At 28.6% G+C, this 21007-nt stretch overlaps 5 protein-coding genes across 5 annotated transcripts; 2 read left to right on the top strand and 3 right to left on the bottom strand.

Annotated features, from left to right (window-relative positions):
• Window positions 1–295: 295 nt before the first annotated feature.
• Window positions 296–1174, bottom strand: GO595_007977 (Myb-like DNA-binding domain containing protein; the record flags this gene model as incomplete). Its single annotated transcript, XM_067921499.1, has 1 exon — window positions 296–1174. One exon carries the CDS (start codon window positions 1172–1174, stop codon window positions 296–298), a length of 879 nt encoding a protein of 292 aa, XP_067771811.1.
• A 5401-nt stretch (window positions 1175–6575) lies between these two features.
• On the bottom strand, window positions 6576–7358 carry GO595_007976 (uncharacterized protein; the record flags this gene model as incomplete). Its single annotated transcript, XM_067921498.1, has 1 exon — window positions 6576–7358. The coding sequence occupies one exon, from the start codon at window positions 7356–7358 to the stop codon at window positions 6576–6578; it is 783 nt and encodes a 260-aa protein (XP_067771810.1).
• Window positions 7359–7822: 464 nt separating this feature from the next.
• On the top strand, window positions 7823–8194 carry GO595_007975 (ribosomal protein L34e; the record flags this gene model as incomplete). Its single annotated transcript, XM_067921497.1, has 1 exon — window positions 7823–8194. The coding sequence occupies one exon, from the start codon at window positions 7823–7825 to the stop codon at window positions 8192–8194; it is 372 nt and encodes a 123-aa protein (XP_067771809.1).
• A 7648-nt stretch (window positions 8195–15842) lies between these two features.
• GO595_007974 (uncharacterized protein) lies at window positions 15843–16928 on the bottom strand (the record flags this gene model as incomplete). Its single annotated transcript, XM_067921496.1, has 1 exon — window positions 15843–16928. The coding sequence occupies one exon, from the start codon at window positions 16926–16928 to the stop codon at window positions 15843–15845; it is 1086 nt and encodes a 361-aa protein (XP_067771808.1).
• Window positions 16929–20441: 3513 nt separating this feature from the next.
• On the top strand, window positions 20442–20990 carry GO595_007973 (ARF/SAR superfamily; the record flags this gene model as incomplete). Its single annotated transcript, XM_067921495.1, has 1 exon — window positions 20442–20990. The coding sequence occupies one exon, from the start codon at window positions 20442–20444 to the stop codon at window positions 20988–20990; it is 549 nt and encodes a 182-aa protein (XP_067771807.1).
• Window positions 20991–21007: the final 17 nt, after the last annotated feature.

The following is a 21007-nucleotide window of genomic DNA, read 5'->3' as shown; positions in this document are numbered from 1 at the left end:
TTTTACTTTCCCAAGCTAAACGAATATATTTATTGTAATTAACACAATAGCAAATGGTTTGTTATTGGTCAAAATTATTGATTTTTTTTTTACGGCCATGAAATTGAATCATCTGACTCAAGAAGATTTTCCAATTGTTTGGATAAAAACAAAAGCAATTTGAGCTGCGTGAAGCCACAGTGTCGATTTCAAGCAGGAGAAGGCACTAGGTTGGAATGTTTTCCAAAAAATCAGAATTTTTTAAAAAAAAAAACAGTGAAAGTTTCTAAGAATTCTATCTTTATTGTAATCGAATTCAAAAATTGAATATGTCAAAGGTTTCATCGAATGATGCATCGAAATTGAATGAAAAATCTAAATCTTGAAAGTCCTCATCTCTAATATCTACGTTCACGGGGTGAATTTCGTTTGCTTTGGGTGGCTCTATTTGTTGGTTCATGGGCTGGTTGGCACTCTCAACCAATCTCGCGATTTTGTGAGTTGGATGATGAGCCTCAGCCCGACTGGTCACAGCAACGTTGCTTCCTTTGTAAGGAGGGACACTTTGCTGGACCACTGGAGGCATGTTACCTTGCGGAAACATATTTGGATTATATTGATACATTGACGGTGGTACGCCAATTGGTGCCATTCGTGGGTAAGAGCTAACCTGTATTGCTTGAATTGATTGCATAGGAAGTTGCTGGTAGAGAGCCGCTTGTGGAATTTGAATCATTTGATTAGTTGGATATATTGGTATTAATGAAACTAAGTGAGGCTGATGAGGTTCTTCTCTGCTTTGGTCAAGCATTTTCTCTCTGTTTTGTCTGTTCGTCATTGCTGTCCAATGATTTTTCACATTGACATCGGAACGATTCTCAAAATACAAAGCAATCTTGGCCCACCTTGGTCCGAGTTCAGCATACTTTTCCTCAAGAAGTAATTCTTCCTCTGGAGACCAAGGATCATTTTTTATGTTTGGAGATAAGTAGTTCTTGTACCTCTCGCGACATTGCCTTGCAGTTCTATTTTTCATGCAGGAGGCGATTATTGACCAGTTGCCTTCTCCATGTTGTTGAACAATTCTCTTTAATGTCTCATCTTCTTGTTTGGTGAATTTATGTCTGAGGTTGCCTCCTATTTTTGGCTTTGGCCACTTTGGCTTTTCATCTGGAGTACTTGGACCTTCGTTCATTGGTGTATCCTTAGATCGACGGAAATCCAATATTAACAATACGACGTAAACATTTCAAAAAATTGTGACCGTGCTTCGACTGTTTTGGGATAACCGTCATATTTGTGGAAATAAACAATGTGTTCTCTCAATTTTAATAATTCATATGATTATTTTCTGTGATTATTCGTTACAAGATTTTGTCACTTTTTAATAGCCGTTTAAACATTTTGATCGCCCAATATTGAATTACCTGGTTTTTGAATGGTAAACTTTTGAGAGCTGGCGGTTTTGGTTATTTGAGACAAAAATTCCAGAAATGAAAAAATTCGATAACTTGTATAGAAAGTTAAAACCTATGAACACTGATTGTGAGAATTAACCATTAAAGCACTTAAAATGATATTAACTTTTGAATTTGAGAGTAAAATGCTAATAATTTTATGTGATATGACTACTTTAAAGGATAACACCAATGCTCTCAGAATGCTTTAAAAACAATTTCCAACAAGCGCATTACGCTGTAAAATTAACATCATCGAAATGTATATACATTTATATGATCTTTTTTCGTCAAAAATGCAGTTACCAAAGATACTTCACACGCAACTTGTTATAGCTAAACATGTTAATAAATATCGCGATTGCTATTTATCTTGATTTTTAAGTTTTATGATAACAGATTCATTAATCATTCGTATATTGTCAATAAATTCAAGAGATCAAAATGTCAAAATCATGTGTAATCTTTGTGCCAATTATAAATTAAGAAAAAATTAATGTAAACTTAAAGATTGAACTATAAAGTACTGCAGTTGATTATCAGGAGTGAGAAACAAAAGTAAGTATCATCCGTAGTAAAATAACAACAGTAAATATGACGTTTTTGAAAATTTTGAAATTAAACCAATAATTCTTTTCAATATCTGAATATAGGTCACTTTATATTAAAGCTAGCGAATTTAAATAAAACAAATATGCTGATTGAGACGTGTAATCCTTTGCACACGCGGGAGAGCACCAAAAAATATTTTAGCGGTGGGTTAAGTTCTTTCAATTTTGAATTGTGCCATCTGACAATAGAGTGCCGCTACGAATCAATTTTTTCTGGTTTTAATTCAAATTTTCAATGATTATCTTTTCTTTTGTTTACGTTAAAAGAAAAAGAGAGAACTTGTTGAGATCAGTCAAAACCGTTTCTCACTGAACGCTAATTTTCGAAAAATTATATGTCCAAGAAATAATTCACAATATGAATTGTATTAATACAATAATTATCGTCTATTTATATGTTTTTTACGCTTGATAAAGATGCCTCATGTATTGAACGTTAAAACTTACACATCATCTTTTCCAAATTGCTGATAATCTGTTGGTAAAAATTTAACACGACCAATAGAATCACATAAGTTTGTCCCTTTTTTGGGATATTAAATTACATTTTTGAAATAAATCAAAAAATTTATGATTTTTGATAATTGAAAGATAATGAGAGAATAATTACTTTTGGTATATAAAAATTAAATTTGCAAATACGAATTATAAAGTTGTTCACATCGTGTGATTAAAAGAATTCTATTGTAAAAAACAGAATTTGACTTAGTTTGTTTGATACAGCCTTTCAGCTTTTGGGATGGAAAACGAAAAAGAAGAGGAAGTACTTCATGGGTTCCCACCAACTCCATCACAAATATATCTCGAAAAGCAACCAAATCTCACTCTTTTCTGTAAACCAAAAATTCTTCCATTAAAATCACCAAATCTTCAAATGATTGAAAAAATGGAAATGGCTGCTAATAACACTCAGAATCCCGAAACTCCTGCTGATGCAGTCATATAAGAAGTTGTATTATTAAAATTTTGGATTTAAATTTTTTAACGTTCTTTTAAAACTTTAAATAGATTTGTTTTGATCTCATCCAACCCTGTTGAATTCAAGGAAATATCCCAAAAGCTGAGTTCAACAGATAAAAAGGCGAAATTAGATTCTCTTAAAGAAACAATTTCTTTGTATGCAAAAGGAAAAGATTGCAAATTTATTCAAAAGCAAATAGCTTTATTTGATGCAGGTGAAAATGTAACCATGCACCGTTTTACAAATATACTTGATTCTGAATACAATAGAAAAGAAGAAGATTTTTTGGATAATATTATCAAAAAAATTCAACAAAATTTTGAAAACCCTAATCCTCAAATTAAAGCTATTGCCCTTAAGCAGGCAGGTTCATTCTGCACTCCAAATACTGCTTCAAAATTATTTTTAATTTTTTCTGGAGGTGTAACATCAACAGATCCATATATTCGAAAGACCACTGGCTTTTCAATTCTTAGATCATATCTTAGTGATCATTCTATTCTTAATGTTTGTGATTTTAATTCCATTCTTCGAATTCTTTTGACAGACCAAAACCCCAATGTTGCAATATCTGCTATTACAGTTATCCAAGAGATAAATTTATCACTTGAGCAACCATTTATTGTCATTCCAATTGAAACTGTCATCAATTTAATTGACAAATTTGAAGAAACAAATGAATGGAACCAAGTCCAAATACTTGATTTCATCAGCCAAATCAAAATTCCCGACTCTATTGACGCCATAGAGCTTATTCACAAGATCACAAATCGACTATATCAAATGAGTCCATCAATTCAAATGTCATCAATTCGCTGTATTTTACATATAAACACTTTTATAAACAACGACGAATTCATGCGCACTATTTTTATTAAAATTCGTTCTTCGATTGTAACTCTTTTAAACTTTTCGGATGGAATTAAATACACTGTCTTAAAATCGCTTTTTCTTATCATACAAAAATATAAAAAATATCTTTTTTTTCAACCTGATTTTTTTTATTGTGATTTATATGATCCATATTATCTTAATATTTCGAAAATAAATATTTTATTATTACTAGTTAATGAACAAAATGTTATAACAATTCTTAATGAGTTTAAAAAAAATATAAAATCTGAAAACATTACATTTGTAAATAAAATTATAACTTCGATTGGAAAACTTATTGAATCATTTCCAACATTTCAAAACGAATTTTTCGAAGCAATATCAATGATATTACAAACGAATAACACAAATTTAATTCAAGAATGTATTATTATGTCTGTTAATTCATTTCGTAAACATTCGCAACAATTCGAACGATTAATTTCAATAATATGTCAAAACGTGAATCAACTTTCTGATAATTCGAATGCTAAAGCCACTTTAGCTTATATACTTGGTGAACATTCAGAAATCATTTCGAATTCGAAAGAATTAGTACAACAAATGTTTCTTGATGATTTCCTTAACGAAAACATTAATGTACAATTAGCAATACTTACATCGATCTTAAAATATTTCATTAATAATCCTTACGATGGTAAAGAAATGTTACAATATGTTTTATCACTTTCGATTAATGAAGCAAATAACATCGACTTAAGAGAACGCGCTTATATGTATTATTGTATCCTTACGAAATATCCCGAAAAAGCAATGGAAATAATAATAAACGAACCTAAAACGTTTTATAAAAATAAAATAAAAAATTCGGATGATAATAAATTTGTCGATTTATTATTCCCTTATATTGGTACACTTTCGATTATATATGATAAATTTCCTCAAGAATTTGTACCCGTTTTAAAGAATAAAAGTTTTGACATTAAAAAAGATTTGTTGTTGCCTTTGATATGTAATGATAATAACTTAGAAATTAGAGGGAAATTTAATAATAACAATAATTTGAAATTAAATATTACGAATAATAATAACCAAAAAATTATTATAATGAATGTTTTTAATGATTATAATTTGTTTTCGTTAAGTATACAAAATCAAGAAAAATTCATAATAAAAAAAGGTGAAACAAAAGAATTAAATTTAAAATTCGAAACTTCTGAAAACGCTTTTAAAGAAAATGAATATAAAGGAAAATTAAAATTCGCAATTTTAATTAAGGATCAAAATTATATATTTTTCGATGTTATTATTCCGCCTAAAATTATAATTAAGAAAATTAATGAAAATGTTTTACAAAGAATGAAAAATCGTTTCGAATGTTTGTTGTTGGAAGATAATGAAAATGTAATAACAAATACTTTTTCTAATGTGAAAATTGAGTCTGTTGAGGATATGTGTATAGCTTTCGAGAAAAACAATTTGTTTTGTTACATGAAAACAATAATTAGAGCAATTCTGTTCGGTATAACTATTAATGATATAGAATTCGCTTTCCAAATAGAATGTATAGGAGAAGAGTTCGAAGTTTCAATTCTTGGAAATGTTAACAAAATGATGGCTGACGCCATTTTTACGATAGTATCACAGATTATATGTTAGTTCATACATTGTTATATAAATAAACTTTTTTTAAATTACTTGGTTGTTTTTGATGTAAAATAATTTTTATTTAAATTTTATTCGCACATAGTATAATACATTCACGAAGTCTAATACGTTACCGATATAAATAATAATGAGAAGACATATGTGAATACAATTTTGAATAATTTTACAAATGTTAATGAGTGTGTATTAACTTATTTTTTATCTTTTTTGAAAACATTATCAATTTATTATCACGCAGTTATAAAATCATATTCAATTACAATTAGTGATTCCGAAAATAAACATATTTATGTTCATTTTATATATTATTTGTATGATATATCATCTCTATTTATTTTATATATAAAATAATATAGTTATTTAAAATTTTTTCTATATTTCATATAGCGATGAAGAAACAAGAAGAACATAATACATATGTTTATGATAAATATTATAATAAAGAAATTATATGGAATATTCCATATGCAGATGACTTTAAAGAAGAAAAATTTATAAGTTACCTATAAATAATCATATTTTTATGTATGAAAAGAGAATATTATGTGATTTTTGAAGCAAATTTTATAAATATGATAATCATAAAAATACTATCGATACGTATTTTTTCGCTAGTAAAATAATATATATATATTATTTTTAATTCGTTTTTGTAAAATTTCCATTCATATATTATAACATGAAAATATTTATATCTTATTTCCCTACGTACTATATGATAAGCTTCAAATAAATATTGTTAATTCGAGAATTAATTAAAATAACGTATAATAGCATATCATAATGCCCAACATATTTATGTGTTTCAAATATTCATATAAGATTTCAAAATTTTGTACATTTGAATTTGGTATTTCAGCAATTTAAATATATATTTTATGATATTACTTCCAAGTACATGAAAAAACACTTTAGTTATGCCTAAAGAAACCTGCAAAACTATTAATCGATTAATATTATGTAATATCCATGCAAGCAGAAATTATAATTTTCTTTTCTTAATTAGAACAATTTATAGGAAAATCATTAAATTTTATTTAACAAATATAAATGTCATGTTTATCACTAAACATTAGCAAACAATGTGTGCATCTTGTTTTTAATTGTCTGATCTGCAGATTCATTTCTGCAATATTCATATGTCTTCTTGAAAACTTCAATCGTTTTACGAATTAGAACCAATGGATCCCAATCTGGGAACGTATTATTGCTATAGCTTCCATTAAGGATCTCTTCTTTTAGGATTATGATCCAAGCTGCTTCGATAAATACAATATTTTGCATTCCGTAAATAATCAAAAAATCCCATATAACTTCGACGTTGTCAAGTGGCTTGAGCTGTGTGTTCAAAGAGGCGATCCTTTGGAAGCATAAAACACTTGGGCTGTAATGAATATCACTTTTCAGTTTTTCGTGTAATTCTTTCTCATTACAGCAGACAAGGATCATGGGAATGAAGTCAATGAGTTTCTTGGACTCATCAGTCGAAAAGAATTGATTTGGTATGGAATTATCAGTTAGATGAATATATGCTTGAAAAGAGGTTAAAAGATCAAAGTTCCTCAGGAAAATAATACCAAAAATATAATGGGATTGTTCTAAGCAGTCTTCTAAGGAGGCTGGTTGTGAACTTGAAATCCATCTATAAAATACAAACAAGTGAAGCCATTGGTAATACTCCATTTGGTCGATTCCAATAACACCATGAGGTAAAGATTGTTCTTGTCTTGTTTGTTCTCTTATAACGCGTTGAGTGACATCAACTAAATCGTTATGATTTATTGAAGATGTTAGCTGACTAGGATGATATGTATTGTAAATATGCAAAGACAAAAAAATGGCCCACATTTTACCTCGCAAAGTTCTGAACGCTGAATTTTTGTCTGGATTTTTTTCATGGAGCAATGCGATATTTGGATTTGAATCAAAAACAAGTTTTGCATAAGACTGCCGTATTTTATAAGCAATCTCACTAGTAGGGGTTTGATTCTTGTAAAAATCAAGAATTAACTGTTTAAGTTGCTCCATTTCTATTGGCTTGATGATTTTACCCTTAACGTATGATAATGGGGTATTTTTGTAAGGAAAACACACACTTTTCATAAAGCTTTGAATTTAACCCCACAGAAGAAAAATCAATTTCAAAGATTTTAAATATCAATATCAGAACTTTCATTTGCCTACGAACTCGAATCTCAAAATGATATTAAATTTTTATTTATTGTATGTTTTGAGTTCTTGAAACATGTTTAAAAAAAGACGTTAAGTTAATGGAGGTTTTGCGGTTTTGGCGGTTTGGTCGACCTCTTTAAATGGGTGATAACAGATATACACTTCGTCGTAGCAATCCTTACCACACACTTCGTAACCGTGTTGTCCCAGTTCGTACACCAGGAAACAGGCTTGTTGCTCACTACATCAAAAAGCGCGTGAAGGGCATGATATGCGGTGAAACAGGAAAACCACTCCCAGGTATCAAACACTTACCAACAAAGAAGCTTGCCAGATTACCAAAGCACAAGCGCACAGTTTCACGCCCATACGGTGGTGTTTACTGTGCATCCGTCGTTAAAGAAAGAATCATTAACGCTTTTATGGAAGAAGAAGCTAAAGCAGCCGCTGAAAGAACTGCAGCTGCCGAAAAGAGGGCTGCTGCTGAGAACAAAAAGAAGGGCGGCAAGTAAACTCCAAATGCAATTACTTGATTTCTTAAAAATTATTTTCACAAAGTTTGTTTGAAAATAAATGTTTTACATTTTACAATTGTTCTTCAGATGTTGAAATCTTATTTGCATTGTAATAGGAATGTGTAAACATTATTTAGAACTTAACTTAAATTATGCTCTAATCATAAAATTTGATGTCTTCAAATAAAATTGAAATGTTTCACTTAGGTTCAGCAAATGATTATTGGAAAAAATTGTAGATATAAAATAGGCAAAAGACAACATAAATCAATGTAAGAGTTAAATTTAACAATATAAATTATGTTAATAATATGTTATATTTATGATTGATAAATAATCTTCGATGAAGATTTGGTATTGTTTTCGGAATTATTAAATTAATGATGTATGTGACGGGAAAAAAGAAGCCATATTACACTTTATTAATAAGTTATAAGAAAATAGTGTGTTGGAATTTTTTGCACTAACAAGCCTAAAATTTAATTCAGACAATAGTGATTTTACTATATTGATCCCTGAATATTTTATTAAAATATAACATTGTAGATATCATGGGAGAAAATGTGACTGCAATTGGTGCCAAGTTATTCATTTTAATTATAATTATTATTCCAACATCAAATATAGACATTTCACCCAATTTACTAAAACAGTAATCATGGTGAAAAAGTATTAATTTGAATGTTACATATATAACAACATAACATTAAGTATTAATGAAATGTAGGCTTGACGAAAATGTCATGCTAATGCAAGGGGTGAAACGTGTTGGTGAATTTAATCACTGGAAACAATAAAGATCTCTAGAAATCTAAAAAATAGTAAAAATTAAATAACATCTTGAAATAATTTTTATTAAATTTTTAATCAAACTTTGAAATATTAACATTTTGAAAAAATAAAATTTAAGGACTTATTTTTTTCCTTTATAGAAAGTTTGGTTTTTCCCTTTGTTTTTATATTTTTTCAAAAACCAAAAATTGAAAAAAGAAAAAAAAAAAAACACAAAAATGGATCCCAACAGAAAAGAACCTTTAGATAAATATGAAGATAATGCAAAGATAATGTACTATTTAGGATTTGGGTTGATGCCCTTTGCTTGGTTTATGTGCTGGATTTATTCAAAGAATCGAAGTAGTGAAAGTGAATTGTTAAAGAAACTCAGCATAAGATCTTTAATTTTGTTTTGGGTTTCAATGTTTATATTAATTGCATGGACAGCTATTTATTGTGCTTTCCACAATGAACTATCTATAATAAGTTTAACGCTTCCAAAAGGTGAATCAGAATAAAACATTCATAAAAGCACATATCCAATGATGCAGTAAACATGCTTTTTATATGAAAGTTTTAATTTATCGCAAAACTTAAGAATTTAGATTGATAATTTGAGTGTTTTCAATAATTGTTATTATTTGATAAAGATTGAATTTAAGCCAGGTTATAATAATTTCGCGAAAGGTTAAAAATTAAAAATGAAATTAAAAACATGATTCAGCTGAAAATAAAATAATTTATCCGAATAACGGATTTTCTTCCGGTCACTTTTTGAATGTCAATTTAGAAAAAATCGTTGATCAACCTACTTTTTTCAAATGCCTATTACCAATGATAGCGAATTTTGATATCTGGAATTGAATGATCATTCAAAAAGTAACCAAGTAATCAAGCTGTGTTATCCTACTTTTTGAGAAGGATCCTCATGTTTTTGAATGTGATTACTCCAACCGCCATCATTGGTTCACTTTTTTTCTGAACCCTTAAGTTCACATGTCAACCAGAATGGGTCAACGGGTTCGATAAAAATTCGATGAAAGCGGTTAACATTTCTGTTTCGTTTGAGAAGGTAGGTATTGTTGTATATTGAAAAAGCTCACTTTGATGAGTTTCTCTTAAATTTGTTAGGTAAGTTTGAATAACCATTTTTGTAAAAGTGACGCTAGCGTTTGAAGTGGTTGTCTCAGACCGAACAAATTAAGTTGTTTATATAATTTTGATGAAACCCCAAAAATTCCCCCATATACCACAAGACAATGACATACTATATCAAATTTCAGGAAGTTCATCAAATGTTTCTGAAATTTTTCGACCTATATTGCAAGATCTAAATTATACAAGTAATTCAATTAAAATGCCATACGAAACACGAGGACCTTGGACTGAAGAAGAAGATAATTTGCTTAGATTAGCTGTTTCTCAATTTGGACCAAATAAATGGGTTGATATTGCAAGGTTCGTTCCAACTAGAACTGCTAAACAATGTCGAGAAAGATGGTTTAATCAAATTAATCCGATGTTAAGACGTGGACCTTTTGAACCATGGGAAGATCAAGTAATTATCCAACAACAAAGAGAACTTGGAAATCAGTGGACAAGAATTGCCAACTTATTACCAGGGAGGTCATCTGGCGCGGTTAAAAATCGATGGCATGCTTATTTAAAATCAAACAATTTTCAGATGAAGTATTCCAAGACAACGCAGTGCCAACAACTTATTTTCCAGTACCAAACACACAAACGACAGAGAAAAATGAACATTATGATTATTTCAAAAATGACGAATAATCATTTTTAACCATAATTGTTACATTGTAAATAATAACTCATAACAAAAGTTACTTTGAATACATTTTAAAAATAAATTTATAGATTTATAACTACATCCAGTGCCGGCCACAAAAAGTTGTAAAAGTTGTACGTTGAACATTAAGGGAATGCATTCTACTATTGAATTTTGAATTCATTTTGATCGCACAACGATTAAATATGTCATAATTTTGAAAGTGTTTTCAATTTCTTTCAATTAAAAATCCAAAATAAAATATAATTATTCCATTTAGTTATAAGACAATTAGTAATATCTATATATATTATTTCAGAAAGTTTTATCTTCTGTATAATATTATTTTTATGAGAGAATTAATAAAATGCATAATGAGGTTTAAATTTGGATTTCACCTCACTTATACCAAATATTTACATCTTCATATTTAGAATAATAATCAAAAATTTGGTCAATAGCAATTATTCGCTGTCGAATCTATTATATTAATTTCTATTTATATTATGTAAATTTAAGAATTCATGAAGTTATTTCACCTTTTCGAAATTTTAAAATGAAAATTAATTGAAAAATGTTGGAGCCAAAAGTCCAGATATGGAATTTCAGCATTAAAAATATATATTGAAATCTCTATATGATAAATTTAAATATTAGTTGAGAATCAATAAATGAACATTACATATAAATCATAGTTATAATCTCTATCATAAGTTACTTCAATTTTCTTTGTGTTATCAGATGAATATGTATCTATGAGAAGATATTAAAAATATTATAAAATTTTATAATTGAATCGTTACTTGGTCATATTACACCAATAAAAAATGTCATATTACTCCAATAAAAATTAAGTGCAAAAAATTATCAACAGTTTATTTGTTTTATGTTTAACGTTTTCAGGGCACCCGAAGTCACCAAGATGGGCGAACAAAACATTCTTCAGTCTTTTTTCCAAATTGCACAAGATGTAAAGCAAAAAGGACCATTCACTGCAACTGCCCCATTATTAGTGCCAACTCAAGATTTTATTAATAATTGTATCATTGGAATTCAACAAAACAATAAAGAGATAATTATGGGGATTTGCTTTGAATTACCAGCATACATTTTCCAGCATTTTATTAACTTTACAAAAGAACAAATTGATCAATTTTCATCTATACTTGTTCAACTTCCACCTCTTATAAATATGGAAACGGATGCATTTGAATATGTGCATTCTGTTTTAGAGCTTACATTAAAACTACATATAATTCATCCATTAATATTTGAGTTTATTCTTTCTGAAAGCACCACTGAACAAATCAATCAAATAAAAGCTCTCTTGCTTGTATCTTTATATGAGTATATTCCAGAAGATTTTTATCGTGTTCATTCGAAAATTTTATTTCCAATAATTGCTTCAACATTCCAAAGCTACCCACAAACAACACATTGTATTACTTTAATTATGATTATTACAAGAATGCAACTGCCATTTTCTGCCTTTGAATCATTTGAAAATCTTTCTCCATCAATTATTAACTTTGTTTTCACAGTTATTTCACAAAAAGAAGATTATTTTTCTCTTACGTCACCACTCTTTGACTTTTGTAATGTATATCCTGATTTTTTTGATCAAATTAATCTCCAAGATTGTTCTTTAGATATCTTTGGTCTTATTCGCTTAATGCCATTTTTGAGTTTTAATATGTTTACAGATGTTTTTATGTCAGTTGAGCATTTTCTTTCTGAAGAAAAATCTGTAATCAAAGCATTTAATGAATCGATTACTGATTCACTTGATGTTCCACTACAAGAAGAGAAAATTCAATTTTTAGTTGATCGCTTTCATGAATGTGTTCAAAAGAACAATGATTCCACATACATATATTTATTTTCATTTTATTATGATCAACTAAGTGATTACATCAAAGATTGCGCATCTATTTTAGTTAGGTCGATTGAATATTCATTTGCAAATATCAACTCCAACAAGTCAATGTTATGCTTCGCTATCTCAAAGATTTCTCGATTATATTTAAGTTTTTCCAAAAATTTAAATTTATCAATAATCCCAATTTTAATAAAATGTATTTTAACAAATGATTTCTTAATGATACATTTTGCTACTAAAGCATTTGTTTCCTTAATGAAAGAAAAAACAACAAAATCATCTGTTTTCTTAAATGATTATTTAAGTATTTATAAAAACATTCCGCCTGAATCATTAAAAGATTATTTTAAAGTATTAATAACAATTGTTCAAGAAGATGAATCATTTGATTTCTCAACATTATTCACATTTGTTAATAACCTTCTATCGGATAGTCAATTACCTCCTCCATATGTTCCTCATGTATTATATTTAGCTAATGAATTACGTAAAGCAAATAAAGAAATTTTTAACGAAACAAAGGAGTTTTTCGTAAACCTATGTAAAAGTTTGATCTTCAGTGAATTCGTCGAAACTTATGAAATATCAACAAACATTTTATTAAATCTTGAAGCCGATAACTTAATACCAGATGAATTATTAGTGCGATTGTTTGATATTGCAGCTGGTAAAATACCTACGAATGACTCAACACGAAGAATTATTTCATATTTTTCAGCAATTTCATCAAATGAGCGCTTTTTAAAGAATAATAAAACATTGATATTTCCAGTGGATATTATTAAAACATTTTTATTGACAAATGATCCATTGTATCAAACATATTCCGTTCGCTTGTTTAAGAATGTGTTTCAACAATATGACCAAAATGTAATTTTGGAAATTTTGGCAAAAATTATCGAAACAGCAAAAGCGACGAAAAATCATTTGTTTGTAAACCAATCATATTTGTTATGCATTAAACTCATGGAGAAAATACCAGATTTAACATTGCCATATGTTAACGATTTATTATATTCGACAATTCAAGGAAGGATTTTATTACTGGATCATAACTATGCAACTGAATATGAGTCAGAGAACTTTAAGTTTTATAATTTTTTGACAAAGTATATAAATAAGTTCCCACAAAATTCATTAAATATAATTCATGAAATGATCGATTGGTTACCAATAGTATCCAATGTAATGTTCGAAAAAATTGTTGTAACATTAATTTCTGCTGTTTGTTGTACAGAACTTCCCGAAATTTTGGTGATACAGCTTTGGAATATTTTGTTGGAACATCTCCCAAAACAAATGTCTGGAGAGATTTTGTGTTGCCTTGTAACACTTAGGCAATTCTACCCTTCTTATTGTAACATAGATCAACTAATGGAGATATTAAATAGTATTTGGGACGATTTAGTTGAAAATGATGACCAAAGAGAGTTCTTTGAGTTCCTGGTGACAATTTATTTGGACCTGTTCTCGAATGAAGAAGAACTTATCAAAATTGATCCAAATTTATGGCATTGCATTGCGATCACTTTGGTTAAGGAAAAATACGATAAAGAGGATTTCAATGGTTTATTGAAAAATGTTGTGAAGATTGTAGAAAAATTTGGTGAAGCAAATGATCTATACACTGAAACCGCATTTTTGTTGGCTCATTTTTTACTAAAGAATGAAAAGGAATTGGAAAGCTATGAATTTGATCAGGAATTAATGATGAAGATGGTTGAATGTTTCAGATTTTGCGCTCACGCTGTAGAAAATGTAGAAGAATTGCTGAAAAATGAATACAGAAGATATCCTGCAAAATTAAACAAATTATATTCTCTATTAAATTAATAATACAAATAATTGATTTATTTTATTAAAAAAAATGGTTTTTGTAAAGGAACAAAGGAAGTTAAATGGTTAATTTGTTGTTTTGAATTTAATTAATGATAATATATTATTTGAAAAGTGATAAATTAATGCGATTAGAAACAAGTTGTGTGTAAAAAACAGTATTTTATATATAGAATTCTTAAGATTGAGTCAACAAGTATAAATATATTTGAAAATATTATTCGAGTATATTGCTCAATCAAGCTTGAATCATGGTTTAGCTTCTATGAATAGTCATTAAAATTTGGTGTGAAATAAAGGAAACAAGGAGAACAAATTTTTCAATCAGTTGGATGAATTTTTAGAGAAAAAAGGAGGGTTTGGTTGTTTTGACAAACGATTCTATTGCCATAAAATCATCGAAAAAATCAAATTATCTCATTATTTTCAATAAACCATATTATAAATAGCAAGTTCCAATATTTATAAGATTAATTATTTATTATTTTAATATAATTAATACTGTATTTTTGATATTACATGATAAAATGGAATTTTTTATGTTTGCACGTAAAATGCTTCACAAGAATATTCTTTTTGAAAATCTTTACTTCTTTCAAATTCTCACAAAACTGATTTGAAAGTTGTTCGTTGGAGCAAAACGCGTTTTTGAAATTGAATTCATTCAGTAATTGACAACATGCACAATTTTTCTTGACTTCTTGATTTTTCAAAGAAAAGTCTCAACTTTTAACAGCAAAGTAAACTGCTGGGCCCAGCATTTCAGAATGAAAACGACAACCCAAAAAGGAAAGTCTCATCCCAAGGTTAAATTTAGCTTAGAAGAAGATATCAAGCTAAGAATACTTGTTATGCAATTTGGTGACAAGAACTGGAATTTTATTTCTTCATTGATGAAAGATCGAAATCCTAGACAATGTAGAGAAAGATGGACAAAATACCTTTCGCCCTTGAATAGATATGAACCATTTACACCAGAAGAAGATAAAATTCTGGAGTTATTGGTTCAACAATATGGACAAAAATGGGTGAAAATTTCTAAGTTCTTCCAAAACAGAACAGACGTAAGTATTAAAAATAGATGGCTTGTGCTTCAGAGACAAAAAAATCGGCAAGCCATAATTTCAGCAAATATATCCAAAAATCCACCAGAAAGTCCTATCTTATTACCAATACCTTCAACATCGCTTGATACTCAAACCAACGAAAATGTTCATTTTATATCAAATGACATTTTTGAAACAGGACTTTTCGAAGATTCATTATCACCAAATATTCAAACCACTATTGATCTTAATTTCTAATTATATAATACATATCCATGAAATAAAGATTATTTTCTATCATGAACAAGTTTATTATAATTTTTTTTAATATTTTTTTCGCTCTTGATTCGAAATCTTTTGCGAAATTTGTTTTATCATTTGCCTATTCATTACTCGAGGAGATATTTCTTGTTTTGATCCTTTCGGCTTTTTAATTGTATCCAAAGTACGCTTTAATGACTTCTTTGCCATTGTTGTGTTTAAGTTATCCACTTCATAATTCTTCGATAGATCCATGAAAGCTTGTCTATTAATTGTGGAAAGATAATCAGCATCTTCATCTTCAATTAAACTTTCGGCAAGTTTAATTTTATCTAAGCACCAAACAGAAAGTTCTTCCAAGTTCGTAGGCAACACAAAATCATTATCAGGTATAATTAATTTTAATGTTTCCGCATAATGATTCATTGCTTTACGTATAATGCTTTCTTGCTCTTCGATAACATCTCTTTTTCGTTCCTTTTTTACAAGTTTCTCACGCGCATTTTGCCGAAGTTTATATCCTTCGGATAACATTCGATTTGCTCCGATTCCTTTCGTTTCAACATATTCACTTTCTTCAATAGAAAGCTTTAAGTTATCAACTTGCCTTTGAAGTGATTTCGTTGATTTCTTAATATCTTCAATTTGTTTTTCCAATTTTTCATTTGCTTCTTTTTTATCATCAAAATATTTTTTAATCTTTTTAGGATCATTTGTGCCAAACACTTCTCGTATTCGATTGTTTACATTCGTAAGTTGTAATAGCTTTTCTTCTCTTTTTTCACGAAGTTGCTTATTCATTCGACTTCGTAGTTGTGATGATTGTGAATATAATGATGTAAGTGGTTTACTTTGGCGTCTGGAAATGTCATCTTCATAAAATCCATCTTTAGTGATTCGACTAAGTTGACTTTGTTTGGCTTCAAGTTGCCTGTCACGTTTCATTTTGCTTTGATTGATCTTTGCTTCGGTTTCATTGAACTTATTTTGAAAAGACGAAAGACTAAATTTTGAATCTCGTGCAACTAAGGCAAGTTCGGAAATATCTCTCTGCTTTTTTTCAATTTGTCTTTGGGTTTCTTGAAGAATAGGGTTCCAAATCAACTGTTGTTTGTAGAATTGATTGATAATTATTCCATATGCTTTCATTAGGTGTTTTGTTTCATTGATCTTAATATTAGCTTTCTCAATCTTGTTTTTGATTTGATGGATTTTTTCTTCTTCAGGGTTATCACCTCCCAGAGAATTTTGATAATGTTGAAGAATAACAGAAAGTTCTTGTTGACGTTTTATAGATTGATCTTTTTTATGTTTACACAAATCAATTTGATTCTTTAATAAAGTGTTTTCATGATTTAAACGTTTTAAATCCAATTGTAAATTTGGTTCTCTATAATTTTTTGGCTTCTTTGTAAAAGCAAGAAGCCTTTTTCTAAGTAATTTGTGTTCATCCTTAAGTTCAGATAAAAATTTATCATTTGTTTCAATTTTTTGAATTATTGATTTGTAAGATTCTTTCTGTTCACCTTTGAGATCCTTCCCCTTTTCTTTTAAAATTTGAATTTCTTTTTCAAAATCGCCTTGTGTTTCTGTGTTTTGTCTCATGAATCTCTTTTAATTAACGTACAAAGATAAACGTTTTTATCATCACATATATATAAAACTGGCACCTTTGTAAATACAACTCCCATCACGATATAATGATTTTAACATTATTATATATATGAATAGTATATTTAAACATATTAATGAGAGATAATTTTATTGATGGAATTTCGAGATATTGTTATTTTTCCAGGTAAATTATTGAATGTGTATGATTAAAAATCATTCAATATTTCGATAATCAGAAAATATTGTGTAGTTTATGTAAAATCAATTTTGAAGAAAGTGTAATATCAATTGGAAGCAGTGCATTTTATTCATATAGTAAATTAGAAACAATTATTATTGGAGGAAATGTTAAAAAATTGGAACTTTTGTGAATCATTAATAAATATCACAATTCCAAGTAATATTGATACAATTGAAATCAATGCTTTTAATTGATGTCCTAAATTTCAAACTTTTAATTTATCACTAGAAAATTTAAATTTTTCAAATTATGAAAATGATGTCGTTCTTTCCAATAAAAACATCAGTGAAATAATTCTTTATCCTATTGGAAAAACGAATGAAACATATAAAATTCCTGAAGCAGTTACAACAATAGGTGAACATGCATTTTCTTCATGTCAATTATAATCGGGAATAACATAAAATTATTAACAGCTTATTTTTTGACTTCATGTATCAAAATAAATGCAATTGTTTTTTCGAAAGTGTAACTCAAATAGGGAGCAATGCATTTAATTATTGTACTTCATTAGTAAATATTACAAATCCTATTCACATAAAGGAAGTTAGTGCAAATGCTTTTAATTTATGCCATAAAATTCAAATTAATGAATAAACAGAAAACTAAAATTATACAAATTTTGAAAATGATGTTAAGCATCTGAAACGCGATGATGATGAAAAATATAAAAGAAAACATTTGATGAAAACTATCACGAAACATGTTCCAACGGAATATGATACAAGATCGATGGTATAGACTTAACGTATATAGCATTAATCTTTGAGGATGATGATAAATGGGAAAGACTTGTTCTGAATAAATTGTTATGTTATTTAAATTTAAATATTATTAATCAAAATAAAAAACAACGAAATTTGCTTATATTCATTTAATGAAAATTTTTGCATTTTTTATGAGTACGAAATACAATTCTTTAGGTTTGCCCGAGATATTTAAATATGCTTAAGTTTTCTTTTTTTCTCTTTTCTTTTCTCTTTTCTTTATTTCCTCTTCTTGCATTTTTTATATAATTTTTTTTATCAAGTGATCAAAAGTACAACATATTGTGATATTGAATTTTTATTTACAGAATAATGAATGTTAAAATATGGAATTACTCTTTTATGAATATCTATATATAATATATAAATAAATAAAAATTATTATAAGAATTTATAATAATTATTATTTACGAATATATCAGAATAAATTCTATTAATTCATATTAAATTTGTACTTCAATGCGATTTACATCAAAAAAATTTATAAAACACATAAACTTATATATTAAATTTAATTTTCATTCTTTAACAATTCTTTATTCATCTTGTTTAATTATAAAGAAAAAATCGATTAGTAAAACATTTTAAAATCATGTCTATTAAAGCTTCATATTATGAGAAGAGAACAATAAGAATATATTAAGTTACTTAATTATTGAAATTTAAACCAATTTCATATGTGTCAAACCTAAATACTAAAATGAATCTTAAAATTATAATTTAATTTTTAATCACATCAAAATAAAAACGATGAAATTTTTACTGTTATTGTGAAAACCTGCTTTTCAAGAACTGAACAATTTCATCATCACTGGAACTAAGTCCCGTTTGCAATGCTGTTGTCGGACCAATGCATCCTGACTTTGTATATATACTTGCTCCTTTATACAAAAGGTATTTTAGCATCAACAAATCCTTTCCAACAGCGAATGTTATCAATGACCGATTTGCAGTCGAATACCATTCAGCGCTATCGACACTTACATCTAAATACTCAATATAATACATTAAGCATATCATTGATCCCTTCCTTGCTGAATAAATGTATCCTTGTGGTGGATATCGTAGTTCTGGAGGATTTTGTGAAACTTTAATCAAAGTACGTAAGTCATCATTCGCGATCGGACCTTTAATGGAATATTGAAACTCACCAATGTGATGATTACGTAAGTACTCAAACATTTGCGTTTGATTAAATTTTAGTGCGACGTCCAGAAGTGTATTCCCTTTTGCGGTTATATTATAATGTGATGCAATTTCAATTGATCCACTAGAAACAATATTGCGTTCAATTTTGGCTTTATTATAATCATCACTATTATGGTATACGTGTTCTAATGATTTGAAGATTCGAAAGGCTCCAAAACGAGCTGCAATTAAAATTAATCTTTTGAAACTAATGTTTTGTGAATATATCTCAAAGCTTTTAACGTCGTCATGAACTAGAGCTTCTCTCAGTTTGTCACTGACTTCATACATTTTGATTTTCCTTTCAAAAAATCCATCTTCCAAATTTTTATTGAGGCGATTTCCTAATGTTGAAACTAATTCTTTATATAAGTTAACATAAAACTTTTGATTTGCAATCCTTCTTTTTGCAAGTGTTAAGAGATGTCTATATGCAATATTAATATAACTTTTATCTTCTAGATTAGCAAGCCTTTGAAATATACTTTTTATTTCATTGATATCATATGTATTATCTAGCATATCATTTGTTTCAACATAAGGTTTGAGTTTTTCAGGTATTTCAACCCCGCGCATAGCACTTTTTTATACTTCCAATTGACAATGTCTGCTTGAATGATGAATAAAATACAGTAATGAAATTAAGGCGTCTTTCGACTTAATAATTAATTGAATGTCTTTATTGTAAAACACATTTATCCCTCAACTTAAATCAAGATGATTTTCAGGTCGAAATTTGTTTTTTAAGTGACATAAAACGAGCCAGAAAACTTCTTCTTTTTGGGTCCCATCGTTGGCCATCAGCTCTTTCATTCAATATTGACAGAAACCGCTTTTTGGTTCACATTTGTAATGGGCCTCTTCTTCAGCGATCTCTTCAAGAAATGGTTCGGAAACCGTGAAACTCGTTGCCTTATGCTTGGTCTTGATGCAGCTGGTAAGACAACCGTTCTTTACAAGCTCAAACTTGGTGAACATGTTACAACAATTCCAACAATCGGTTTCAACGTCGAAACTATCGAATATAAGGGATTTAACATGAACGTTTGGGATGTTGGAGGTCAAGATCGTATACGTGCTTTATGGCGCCACTATTTCCACAACACACAAGGACTCATTTTCGTTGTCGATTCAAACGATATTGGTCGTATTGATGAAGCCCGTGATGAACTTCACAAGTTGCTTGAAGAAGATGAATTACGTGACTCAATTCTTTTAGTTTATGCAAACAAGCAAGATCTTCCAAACGCTATCAAGCCACAGGAATTGGGTAACCGCCTGAGACTTAACACAATCACAAACCGTCCATGGCAAGTTCAAGGCACATGTGCAACAACCGGCGATGGACTTTATGAAGGTTTAGATTGGCTCGGCGAACAAATCAACAAGAAGTTCAAATAAAGAATCATATGCCTATT

The sequence above is a fragment of the Histomonas meleagridis genome, assembly GCF_020186115.1.
Source record: "Histomonas meleagridis strain 2922-C6/04-10x chromosome Unknown contig_6, whole genome shotgun sequence".
Lineage (NCBI taxonomy): Eukaryota > Parabasalia > Tritrichomonadida > Dientamoebidae > Histomonas > Histomonas meleagridis.
This window is presented reverse-complemented; position numbering and strand designations above follow the sequence as displayed.